General features: G+C 47.7%; 1 protein-coding gene across 7 annotated transcripts in view; it reads right to left on the reverse strand.

Moving 5' to 3' along the window:
- Positions 1-13845, reverse strand: part of SLC4A7 (solute carrier family 4 member 7) — a 310436-nt gene that overhangs the window by 136430 nt on the left and 160161 nt on the right. For all 7 annotated transcript variants that reach the window (XM_063922267.1, XM_063922266.1, XM_063922265.1 and 4 more), the window contains exon 5: positions 5796-5956. In XM_063922267.1, coding sequence (XP_063778337.1) covers positions 5796-5956 — 161 coding nt within the window. The remainder of the gene's footprint in view (positions 1-5795; positions 5957-13845) is intronic.

Consider the following 13845-nt stretch of genomic DNA (forward strand, 5'->3'; position numbering starts at 1 on the left):
ACAACTCGGAATGACCCCCAGAGAGTAGGATTTTCCGTGACAAGCTGTCCTCTTTACATACATCTTCAAAAACCTCACAACATCCAAAGACTTTGAAGTAGCAGAGGTGTCCGTAGCAGCCGGCACCAAAATAGGTCGGTTGATGTGAAACGCGGACACCACCTTATGAAGAAATTGCTGACCATTTCTGAGTTCAGCTCTGTCCTCGTGGAAAATTAAGTAGAAACTCTTGTGAGACAACGCCCCTAGCTCCGACACATGTCTTGCTGAAGCCAAGGCCAATAGTGTGACAGTCTTCCACGTAAGGTACTTTACATCAACCTCCTGTAACAGTTCAAACCAGTCCGATCGGAGGAACTGCAGCACCAAATTGTGATCCCAAGGTGCCGTGGGAGGCACAAAGGAAGGCTGGATGTGCAGAACACCTTTCAAGAACATCTGGTAAGCCAATTGTTTCTGGTAAGCCAATTGTTTATGAAAGTAAATAGACAAGGCCGAAATCTGGACTTTAATGGAGCCTAGGCGTAGGCCCACATTCACTCCAGACTGCAGAAAGAGCAGAAGACGTCCCAGATGAAATCCCACCGCAGAATATTGTCTGCTCTCACACCAAGAGACATACTTCTTCCATATACGGTGGACGTTACCCCCTTCCTGGCTTGGATCATAGTCGGGATGACCTTATCAGGAATCCCTCTCCTGGCCAGAATCAGCCGTTCAACTTCCATGCCGTTAAACGTAGTCGTGGTAAGTCTTGATAGATGAACGGCTCGTTCATCTATCAAGACTTACCACGACTACCGCCCGTTTCTCTATCAAGACTTACAGCGACTACATGGTCCCTGTTGTAGAAGATCCTCGTGAAGAGGTAGAGGCCACGGATCTTCGATAAGCATCTTGAGAAGATCCGCGTACCAGGCCCTTCGAGGCCACTCCGGAGCAATGAGGATTGCTTGAACCTTTTCCCTTTTTATTCTATTTAAAATTCTTGGGTCAGAGGAAGTGGAGGAAACACGTACACCAGCTGGTAGACCCACGGAGTTGTCAGGGCGTCTACTGCCACTTCTTGTGGGTCTCTCGAGCTGGAACAATACCGCTTGAGCTTCTTGTTGAGTCAAGAGGCCATCATGTCGATCTGTGGATATCCCCACCGACGTGTCAACCACCAGAACACCTCCGAGTGGAGGCCCCACTCCCCTGGGTGCAGGTCGTGTCTGCTGAGGAAGTTTGCTTCCCAGTTGTTTACTCCAGGAATGAAGACCGCCGACAACGCCACGGCGTGTTTTTCCACCCAGAGGAGAATTCATGACACCTCTGACATTGCTGCTCTGCTTTTCGTTCCGTCCTCTCGGGTTATGTACGTTACCACCGTTACATTGTCCGACTGGACTTGAATGACCTAATTCCGAAGTAGAGATCAGCCTGCAGAAGGGGGTTGTATATTGCCCCGAGTTCCAAGATGTTTATTGGAAGGACGACTTCCCTAATTGACCATCTTCCTTAAAACTGCACCTCCTGGGTGACTGCTCCTCAACCTCTGAGGCTTGTGTCTGTGGTTAGCAGAATCAAATTCTGAATCCCAAACCTCCGACCCTCGACGAGGTGAGAAGTCTGTAGCCACCACAGAAGGGAGATTATGGCTCTTGGCGACAGACAGATCCTCTGGTGCATGTGAAGATGCGATCCGGACCACTTGTTCAACAGATCCAGCTGGAAGGGCCTCGCATGAAACCTTTCGTACTGAAGTGCATCATAAGAGGCCACCATTTTCCCCAGAAGGTGAATGCACAGATGTTCTGAGATCCGGGTTAGCTTCAGGACAGCCCGAACCATCGACTGAACTACCATAGCCTTCTCCAAGGGAAGGAACACTCTCTGAGACTCTGTGTCCAGTATCATTCCCAGGAAAGGAAGTCTCTGCGTCGGTTCCAGGTGAGATTTTGTTATGTTCAGAATCCACTCGTGATTCCTGAGTAGTCTGGTTGAGAGGCCAATGCTGTCCAACAACCACTCCCTGGACGGTGCCTTTATCAGAAGTTCGTCCAGGTACGGAATTATGTTCACTCCCTGTTTGCGGAGTAGAAACGTCATCTCTGCGAACACTCTAGGTGCCGTGGAGAGGGCCTGGAACTGGTAGTGATAGTCCTGCAGTGCAAACCCTAGATAAGCCTGATGAGGCGACCAGATCGGAATGTGAAGATATGCATCCTTGATCTCCAGAGACACTAGGAATTCCCTCTCCTCCAGACCTGAGATCACCGCTCTCAGAGACTCCATCTTGAATTTGAACACTCGTAAGTACAGGTTCAATGACTTGAGGTTCAAAAATCGGTCTTACCAAACCGTCCGGTTTCATTACTACAAACAAGTTGGAATACTACCCCTTGTTTTGCAGATGAGGTGGAACTGGAACAATGACCTGAGTCCGTACCAGTTTTTGAATGGCGTCCTGTAAGGTTATACTTGCCTCTTGCAAAACTGGTTTGAAGAATCTGTGAGGTGGGAGCTCCTGAAACTCCAGTTTGTAGCCCTGGGAAATTAGATCTATGACCCAGGGATCCTGGTACGAACCTGTCCAGATGTAACTGAAAAATTTTAGTCGGGCTCCCACCCGCCAGTCTTCCAGACATTGCGGCCCACCATCATGCTGAAGGCTTTGAGGAAGCAGAGCTTGAGCTCTGTTCCTGAGAACCGGCAGTTGCTGGTTTGCATGGTTTACCAGTAGCGCCTCTGGTGGCTGTAGAAGAACCTCTGGTTTTGCCCTTAAACTTGGCAGTCCGAAAAGACTGTAGATTATGTCCTGAGTAGGCCTTCCTGGCTGGGGGAGCTGCAGAAGGAAGATATGTGGACTAACCCGCAGTAGCTTTGGAGATCCATTTGTCTAGTTTATCTCCAAATAAGGCCGCTCCTGTGAAGGGTAGGCCTTCCACACCTTTCCTAGAGTCCACGTCAGCTGTCCACTGGCGTAGCCATAAGCCTATGCGTGATGACACTGCCATAGCAGTGGTGCGCGCATTAAGCAAGCATATTTCTTTTATGGCTTCCACCATAAAGTTCGCAGAGTCCTGTATATGTTGCAGGAGTAAAATAATCTCCCCCTGAGGCAAGGTCCCTAACCCCTCAAGTAGGTTACCCGACCATTTGGCGATGGCCTTAGTATTCCACCTACATGCTATAGTGGGTCTCTGTGACATCCCAGCAGCTGTATACAAGAATTTGAGTGTAGTCTCAATTCTATGACCAGCCGTATCATTTAGGGAGGCTGCACCCGGGACAGGCAATACAATTTTCCGTGACAGCTTGGATACGGATACATCCACATTCGGTGGATTTTTCAATTTTTTTCCTATCCTCAGGAGGAAAAGGAAAAGATGATATCAACCTTTTGGGGATTTGAAATTTCCTATCAGGATTAACCCACGGTTCTTCAAACAGAGTATTTTCTTTTTTTATATTAAAATAAGATTCCTCAGTTTCCTCTGTCAGATTATCAGGGATATGCAGAACGTCTCTGGTAGCCTCTATTCCCTGTGGCAGATTAGCCTCCCCCACCTCCGAGTCCACCTCCCCCTCCTCCATGTCTGACCCTTCATCATCAGAGTCAGACTGCACGATATGGGCCAAAGTAAGTTTTTGCGGACAAATGGCAGGGGACTGAGATGTTGGTTTAGGTACTGAGTCTATTTTCATAAACTCAGTCATCGATTGTCTTAAGTATTGCATCTTTCTCATTGCGAGACAATTTAGTAGAAATATTGGAAATCATTCCCTTAATGGAGGCCAGCCAAGCTGGCTCTGCCCCGCTAGCTTGGGAAGGTACACTGCACTGAGTACACAGTACTGAACCCCCTGGAGAAGAGGAACACTGTGCCTTACATGAAACACTCTTTGTCTGACATACTGTGACAGTGACAGCACACACAACAGGAACAAGTTAAATGCACAATTAACCCACAAAGAGCCCTTCCAGGGAGACACAGATAGTATGGAGCCAGCACACGGCGCCCTTACTGCTAATGCCAAGCAGACTAAGTACCTAGATTAGGGACTCAGTACACTACAAATCGCTCCCCCCCCCCACTCTGCTATGACCCCCTGGTACTGCTGAGGTAAACTGGAGTCTCTCCCCCTGTCAGTCAGCATCTGTGTCCACTGCAGAGGGAAAATGGCGCTGGTGAGCTGCTGGATCCGCTCATATTGAAGCCCCGCCCTTCAATGGCGCGCGGTCTTCCAACTCTTTTTTATACTGGCTGAGGTAATTTTGTGTCTAAAATGGGGTCAGTGCCCTTTTGAGTCTGTAATGCCAGTCTGGGTACTGTGTACACATAGAGTGTATTGAGACTCCGTTCGCCCCCTCAGAAGCTGTGCGCATGCACTGTGTACTGAGTCTGGAGACCCAGCCGCCCCATAATTCCCGGGGATCCGCTAACAGGGACGCCGGCTTAGTACTCACCACTCTTCTTTCTTCTAGCTCTGTTAGGGGTGGCGGCGTGCTGAGGGAATGTACGCTCACCGTGGTGGAGCTTGCGAATAGTTCCCTCAGGAGCTAGTGTCCTGTCAGCGGGGAATGGGACGACTAACCCTTTAAGATGTTGGGCTTTCCCCCCCCCCCCCCCCCTAAGTCCCAGGAAGCAGGCAGGCTGGTACCATCCAGTCCTGCTGGAAATAACAAACAGATAAAATAAATGCAGAAAACTCTTCATGAGCTTCCAGTGACGTGACCGGCTCCTCCGGGCACATTTTCTAAACCGAGTCTGGTAGGAGGGGCATAGAGAGGAGCCAGCGCACACTATCAAATTCTTAAAGTGCCCAAGGCTCCTAGTGGTCCCGTCTATACCCCATGGTACTAAATGGAGCCCCAGTATCCCCAAGAAATTTAGAAAATTAATACATTTTATACAATTACCTACTCATTTATATTCTTACTGATCTACTATCCAGTTGCACCAAAGGTTTCTCTCTCTATCTGCTGTCTATATAATAGGAAAAAAAATCTGAAAAAATATTTTTTCCATCTAAACCTAGGCTGCACGGACCACATACCCCTATACAACACTATCTATTTAAGGCAGCGCAGACCATACCCCGAATACCATGGTCACTAGGTCGACATGGTCATTAGGTCAACAGATACTAGGTCGACAGGTCAAAAGGTTGACATGAGTTTTTTTGGTGTCTATTTCTTCGTAAACTGACGGGGACCCCCAATTAGTGCAACGTGTCCCCTCGCATGGCCCGCCATGCTTCAGTCAAGGTGCCTCGCTCCGCTACCGATGCGCTCGGCACAGGTTACTATTCCCAATTGTAGTCCACGTGGATCGTAAAGTATGAAAAGGTCCAAAAATTAAAAATAAATTATGTGAAAAACTCATGTCGACCTTTTGAACGGTCGACCTAGTACATGTTGACCTAATGGTCATGTCGACCTAGTGACCCTGTCGACCCAATGCATGTCGACCAATAGTGGTAGACCTAATGACCGTATCCCTAAAGGCGAGAAGCAATGAGGAGAGAAGAGAGGAGGGTAGAAATAGTATATTTTGGTCCTGGTTACAGTAATTAATTGCTCTCTTTCTTCTGTTTGGACAGTGAAGCTGAATAATGCCAAGAGTCATAGGAATTATTGATCTCTAACACAACGCCCTCTGGCTTAAAAGAAGAAAATGGACCAGACAATTTTATAATGGAGACCAGCAGTATAAGTCACACTGTTTGTCCAAGCCCATATGGGTCATTCTGCAATTCCAATAAAAGGCATGAGGCCATTCCAAAATAATAGTATGACAGTACACTACCTGAAATTTCTTCTATGGTGCTGGCTCTCATGTCCAACATTACTGTGCCATTAAGTATGCAGCTCCTCAGTTCAAAGAGGCTATGTAGCGAGAGGGTAGCCACATAAGGCTTGCTCCACCTATCTCCCCCATCTTCAACGTCCTCTTCAAATTTAAGCCACCTATTCAAAAAAAATAAAAAAATAAAATAAAAACCACATGTATTGTTGGCAGAAAGAAATCCAAACGGAAATGATTCATTAACCTGATGCAGAAATGCAAAAACCCCACAGCAACTTATCGACTATGAGCTTTGGATGGTCCAGTGCAGGTTAGACTAAAGTACACATTTGTTATGGGATCCCTTTACACTTTTTTTATATTATCATCATAATGGATCTACTTTATGCAAAACATCCATATTCCAAATGTATGTTCAAATCTCCCCATGTAATCTGGCTATTGCTATCTGCACCTATGCAAAACATCCATATTCCAAATGTATGTTCAAATCTCCCCATGTAATCTGGCTATTGCTATCTGCACCTATGCAAAACATCCATATTCCAAATGTATGTTCAAATCATTTGTTAGACAGGTTTGTGATTTTTGCTTTTGTTTGTAAAGTAAAATACCTGCGTTTCAAAGCTTGGTCAGTGCCGCATATTTAATTAAGGCTCACTGGGCTGGTGTTTGTTTAGTCAATCACTGTGTAATGTAACACCTTTGATTAGTGGAACATTTGCCTCAGCTGTAGTTGGGTCAATTTCCCATAGTATATCTGTAACTTCAACCATGCACAGCTGTGCATGTCAGCTGTGCGTTCCAATACTCAAAGCGTTCCTTCTCTAAGAGTCTTGAAAATGAACAATTAAACAAACATTAAACAGCACCAAGAAAGAAATCTGGAACATTATGTGGCCTCTCCTCACCTCTGCCATGAGAACACCAGGACCAATGCCTACTACTTCTGTGTCCAAGAACATCATGACTGCCCCCGGGACTACCCCTCAAGCTCAGCAGGGAACTGAGGGACGTGCGCATCAGGACCAGACTTTGCTGGGTCAGTTCCATTGGACATTAGTGTGCACCCCACATTCTCACACCCACCCGCACTGCTCTCATGAGACCAGGACATTTATCTTTTTCACAAAATAATGTTAGTACAGTTTTTTCCTGCAAATGTGTCTTTCTCTTCTCTTTCTTCTTACACTGTACTTCCACCCCACTGTGTGCTATTCCCGTAATGTGTACCTCCATTGGTTGCACACCCTGCCAGCAGTAACCTATGCAGTGCGCCCCACATGGCTGCCTCGGATGGTTCCCCTGTGGGCGGGGTGTGCTTCATTTGGATCTTTCCATGCAGGGTATAGCATACGCCTACACACGTGTCAGTTCTCCCATACATGCATTTGGCCCCTGTATGGCTCATCTCCCACTGTGTAACCGTGTAGTGCGCCCAACATGGCTGCCTTATCTGGTGCGCTTGTGGATGGGATGAAAAATGCGTGGACCTGATGTTTTTATTGGAACCCTACTCTGAACTTAAGGACTCTGCAATCTCCCCATTTTGTGTTCTCTTCTAGGGGTGGACTATTCCACCGTGGGTAATCCTACGCAGTGCGCCTAAGATGGCTGCCGCACCTGGTGCCTTGTGATGGTGGAATACACAACCCCTGGAGGTTATTACTCAAAATGCCTACACCAATCATGCACCAATCATTCTTTCTGTGTCTTTGTCTGTGTGGTTTATCTTTTGATGTAATGCTTAAATCTTCTGTATTATGTGCATTGTGTGAGTTCTAGTTGGCGCCGCGGATGGCTGCCTCGGTGCTGCTCTGCCAAGCAGCCTTAGTTTTTAGTCTTAAATGTATAATATGTCTACTGTACAGTTGCATATGTGCAGTATGAACTCATATGTGTAATGTTTGTAATGTATGCTACGTTTTTTCCTCCATGTTGCTGCTTGGCGATGCATTGTACCACAAAGAATTCCTAGTGTACGTGAGTACACCTGGCCAATAAAGCTGATTCTGATTTAGAACTAGATATTACACACAAAGCAATGTGCAGGCAATTGCATTATATGTAAACTTTGTATGCAGACCCAACAAGTTCTACCTTTAACCAACTTCAAGGGAAATTAAACAATAGAATATTTTCTGCCATGTTGCTTAGTCTATAAGTTTTACTATTAATTCCCCCCATCCACTAATACTTAATTTTGGGTGGGGGGCACAAGAGGAAACACACTTAAAGAAGTCCATTACATGGTAAGGAAAACATGTGTATGGAGACACCTTTGCAGTTTGGTACACCAACTAAAGCAGTAAAAGCAGATGTTAGTACCAAGAGATTCTGATCAGCTGGTGTAAAGCTTTAAGTCAACGCAGGCAATCAGCTGAACAGAAGCAAAATGTGCCTAGCTACCCTAAAAATATATTGCACACATGCCTCAACATGAATGGTGAAGTAACTTTATAGAGTCCATTGTTTTATTTTCATGCACTTAAATCTTCAGTGGTTGTAAATCTGGTCACTTCATCTCATAACCCATTCATGATTAAGGGACAAATGCATACCCTTGCTAAACATAGCATTCTTCTAACCTCCAAACCATCAAGAGTTCACTGAAAACTCAGGCAGCTTATTAAGTTCTTGACCCACCCACACAAACTCCCTAGCTATTCTACCCACTTCCCTCTACACACAGTTCACACAAAACATATGTTCTTTTTCTATCAACACTCACAAAACCCATTGACAGCAGGCCATCAATGCTGTGTGACTAAATCAGTGGTCTCCAACCTTAATTGGGGTGTGAGCTACTTTCTGAAAATAAAACCTCTGAAGGAGCTACCCCCTCCCCCCAATGCGCATGCGTTCCTGTGGAAGTAGTGTGGCCTCACAAAAGTGGGTGTGGCCTCACAACTACAAGTAATGTCCCCCCCCCCCCCCGTAGTGCCAGATACACAAATAATGCCTCCCAGCAGTGCCAGATACACAAATAATACCCCTCAGCAGTGCCAAATACCCAAATGCCCCCCAGCAGTGCCAGATACAATACCCCCACCAGTGCCAGATCCAATTACCCCCGCAGTGCCATTTAAAATGCCCCCCCGCAGCGTCAGATGAAATGCCCCAACACCCCCCCCCCCCCCCCCCCAGCAGCGCCAGATAAAATGCCCCACACAGTGCTAACCCTTGCTGACTTCTCCTACTGCCGCCGGTGCTGCTCCTCCTGTATGAGGGACGGTAGGGGAGGAGAGCGCAGCGAGCGCCTCTCCTGTGAAGTACGGAGAGCGGCTGCGGTGAGGGTGACAGAGTCTCCGGCAACGGCGAGCATTTAAAATATGGTGCCGGTAAGTTAACCAATCAAAACTCGCAGTCCGGCAGTCAATCAGGTACCGCCACTGCCGGTCCACGTGCTCCGATTGGCTGCCGGCCGGCACCATATTAAAAATGAAGGGAGGAGGAGTGCCAGTGACTGCCCAAGCCCGTGCGCTCTGTGAGCTACCGAAAATACTATGGCGAGCTACCGGTAGCTCGCGAGCTACGGGTTGGAGATCACTGGACTAAATCATACAGCCCCCCAAAACCTTTGCAATTGCATTTAATCTGTTCAAATTACTATTTCCCTGTATATTGTAAACTAGCAAGCAGTGCACTCTTACCTCTGTCTCTTTTTACCCAGTCTTGCTTTATTATTGTATTATTACCATATGTACAGTACAATGTAATATGCTGGCACTATATAAAATAAGATTTTACTCACCGGTAAATCTATTTCTCGTAGTCCGTAGTGGATGCTGGGAACTCCGAAAGGACCATGGGGAATAGCGGCTCCGCAGGAGACTGGGCACAACTAAAGAAAGCTTTTAGGTCACCTGGTGTGCACTGGCTCCTCCCACTATGACCCTCCTCCAAGCCTCAGTTAGGACACTGTGCCCGGACGAGCTGACATAATAAGGAAGGATTTTGAATCCCGGGTAAGACTCTTACCAGCCACACCAATCACACTGTATAACTCGTGATACTATACATAGTTTAACAGTATGAAAAACAACTGAGCCTCTCAACAGATGGCTCAACAATAACCCTTTAGTTAACAGTAACTATGTACAAGTATTGCAGACAATCCGCACTTGGGACGGGCGCCCAGCATCCACTACGGACTACGAGAAATAGATTTACCGGTGAGTAAAATCTTATTTTCTCTGACGTCCTAGTGGATGCTGGGAACTCCGAAAGGACCATGGGGATTATACCAAAGCTCCCAAACGGGCGGGAGAGTGCGGATGACTCTGCAGCACCGAATGAGAGAACTCAAGGTCCTCCTCAGCCAGGGTATCAAATCTGTAGAATTTTGCAAACGTGTTTGCCCCTGACCAAGTAGCAGCTCAGCAAAGTTGTAAAGCCGAGACCCCTCGGGCAGCCGCCCAAGATGAGCCCACCTTCCTTGTGGAATGGGCTTTTACTGATTTAGGATGCGGCAGTCCAGCCGCAGAATGCGCCTGCTGAATTGTGCTACAAATCCAGCGAGCAATAGTCTGCTTAGAAGCAGGAGCACCCAGCTTGTTGGGTGCATACAGAATAAATAGCGAGTCAGTTTTCCTGACTCCAGCCGTCCTGGAAACATAAATTTTCAAGGCCCTGACTACGTCCAGCAACTTGGAATCCTCCAAGTCCCTAGTAGCCGCAGGCACGACAATAGGTTGGTTCAAGTGAAAAGCTGATACCACCTTAGGGAGAAACTGAGGACGAGTCCTCAATTCTGCCCTATCCATATGGAAAATCAGATAAGGGCTTTTACATGACAAAGCTGCCAATTCTGACACACGCCTGGCCGAAGCCAAGGCCAATAACATGACCACTTTCCACGTGAGATATTTTAGATCCACGGTCACGGTTTTAAGTGGCTCAAACCAATGTGATTTTAAGAAACTCAATACCACGTTGAGATCCCAAGGTGCCACTGGAGGCACAAACGGGGGCTGAATATGCAGCACTCCCTTCACAAACGTCTGAACTTCAGGTAGTGAAGCCAGTTCTTTCTGGAAGAAAATCGACAGAGCCGAGATCTGTACCTTAATGGAGCCTAATTTCAGGCCCATAGTCACTCCTGCTTGTAGGAAATGCAGAAATCGACCTAGTTGAAATTCCTCTGTTGGGGCCTTTTTGGCTTCACACCAAGCAACATAATTCCGCCATATGCGGTGATAATGCTTTGCAGTTACATCTTTCCTGGCTTTAATCAGCGTAGGAATGACCTCCTCCGGAATACCCTTTTCCTTCAGGATCCGGCGTTCAACCACCATGCCGTCAAACGCAGCCGCGGTAAGTCTTGGAACAGACAGGGCCCCTGCTGCAGCAGGTCCTGTCTGAGCGGCAGAGGCCATGGGTCCTCTGAGATCATCTCTTGAAGTTCCGGGTACCACGCTCGTCTTGGCCAATCCGGAACCACGAGTATTGTTCTTACTCCTCGTTTTCTTATTATTCTCAGTACCCTTGGTATGAGAGGCAGAGGAGGGAACACATAAACTGACTGGTACACCCACGGTGTCACCAGAGCGTCCACAGCTATCGCCTGAGGGTCCCTTGACCTGGCTCAATATCTCTCTAGTTTTCTGTTTAGGCGGGACGCCATCATGTCCACTTGTGGACGTTCCCATCGATTTACAATCAGCGTGAAGACTTCTGGATGAAGTCCCCACTCTCCCGGGTAGAGGTCGTGTCTGCTGAGAAAGTCTGCTTCCCAGTTGTCCACTCCCGGAATGAACACTGCTGACAGTGCTAGTACGTGATTTTCCGCCCATCGGAGAATCCTTGTGGCTTCTGCCATTGCCATCCTGCTTCTTGTGCCGCCCTGTCGATTTACATGGGCGACTGCCGTGATGTTGTCTGACTGGATCAGTACTGGCTGGTGTAGAAGCAGGGATTTTGCCTGACTTAGGGCGTTGTAAATGGCCCTTAGTTCCAGAATATTTATGTGTAGGGAAGTCTCCTGACTCGACCATAGTCCTTGAAAGTTTCTTCCATGTGTGACTGCCCCCCAGCCCCGAAGGCTGGCATCCGTGGTCACCAGGACCCAGTCCTGTATGCCGAATCTGCGGCCCTCTAGAAGATGAGCACTCTGCAGCCACCACAGCAGAGACACCCTGGTTCTTGGAGACAGGGTTATTAGGCGATGCATCTGAAGATGCGATCCGGACCATTGGTCCGACAGGTCCCACTGAAAGATTCTGGCATGGAACCTGCCGAAAGGAATTGCTTCGTAAGAAGCCACCATCTTTCCCAGGACCCGCGTGCAGTGATGCACCGATACCTGTTTCGGTTTCAGGAGGTCTCTGACTAGAGATGACAGCTCCTTGGCTTTCTCCTCCGGGAGAAACACTTTTTTCTGGACTGTGTCCAGGATCATACCCAGGAACAGTAGACGTGTCGTCGGAACCAGCTGTGATTTTGGAATATTCAGAATCCAACCGTGCTGGTGTAGCACCTCCTGAGATAGTGCTACTCCCACCAACAACTGCTCCTTGGACCTCGCCTTTATTAGGAGATCGTCCAAGTACGGGATAATTAAAACTCCCTTTCTTCGAAGGAGTATCATCATTTCCGCCATTACTTTGGTAAACACCCTCGGTGCCGTGGAGAGTCCAAACGGCAGCGTCTGGAATTGGTAATGGCAATCCTGTACCACAAATCTGAGGTACTCCTGGTGAGGATAGTAAATGGGGACATGCAGGTAAGCATCCTTGATGTCCAGGGATACCATGTAATCCCCCTCGTCCAGGCTTGCAATAACCGCCCTGAGCGATTCCATCTTGAACTTGAATTTTTTTATGTATGTGTTCAAGGATTTCAAATTTAAAATGGGTCTCACCGAACCGTCCGGTTTCGGTACCACAAACAGTGTGGAATAGTAACCCCGTCCTTGTTGAAGTAGGGGCACCTTGACTATCACCTGCTGGGAATACAGCTTGTGAATTGCCTCTAGCACAGCCTCCCTGCCTGAGGGAGTTGTCGGCAAGGCAGATTTTAGGAACCGGTGGGGTGGAGACACCTCGAATTCCAGTTTGTACCCTTGAGATACTATTTGCAGGATCCAGGGATCCACCTGTGAGCGAGCCCACTGATCGCTGAAATTTTTGAGGCGGCCCCCCACCGTACCTGGCTCCGCCTGTGGAGCCCCACCGTCATGCGGCGGACTTGGAAGAAGCCTGGGAGGACTTTTGCTCCTGGGAACCTGCTGTTTGTTACAGCCTTTTTCCCCTACCTCTGCCTCTGGACAGAAAGGACCCGCCTTTTCCACGCCTGTTTTTCTGAGTCCGAAAGGACTGTACCTGATAAAACGGCGCCTTTTTAGGCTGTGAGGGAACATGGGGTAAAAATGCTGACTTCCCAGCAGTTGCTGTGGAAACTAGGTCCGAGAGACCATCCCCGAATAACTCCTCACCCTTATAAGGCAAAACTTCCATGTGCCTTTTTGAATCTGCATCCCCTGTCCACTGGCGAGTCCATAAGCCTCTCCTAGCAGAAATGGACAGTGCACTTATTTTAGATGCCAGCCGGCAGATCTCCCTCTGTGCATCTCTCATGTATAAGACTGAGTCTTTTATATGCTCTATGGTTAGCAGAATAGTGTCCCTTTCTAGGGTGTCAATATTTTCTGATAGGGAATCTGACCACGCAGCGGCAGCACTGCACATCCATGCTGACGCAATAGCAGGTCTAAGTATAATGCCTGAGTGTGTATATACAGACTTCAGGATAGCCTCCTGCTTTCTATCAGCAGGTTCCTTGAGGGCGGCCGTATCCGGAGACGGTAGTGCCACCTTTTTAGACAAACGTGTGAGCGCTTTATCCACCCTAGGTGGTGTCTCCCAACGTGACCTATCCTCTGGCGGGAAAGGGAACGCCATTAGTAACTTCTTAGAGATTACCAATCTTTTATCAGGGAAAGCCCACGCTTCTTCACACACTTCATTTAATTCTTCTGATGGGGGAAAGACTACGGGTAGTTTTTTCTCCCCAAACATAATACCCCTTTTAGTGGTACCTGGGTTTATAT

Source organism: Pseudophryne corroboree, chromosome 5, assembly GCF_028390025.1.
Source record: "Pseudophryne corroboree isolate aPseCor3 chromosome 5, aPseCor3.hap2, whole genome shotgun sequence".
Classification (NCBI taxonomy): domain Eukaryota; kingdom Metazoa; phylum Chordata; class Amphibia; order Anura; family Myobatrachidae; genus Pseudophryne; species Pseudophryne corroboree.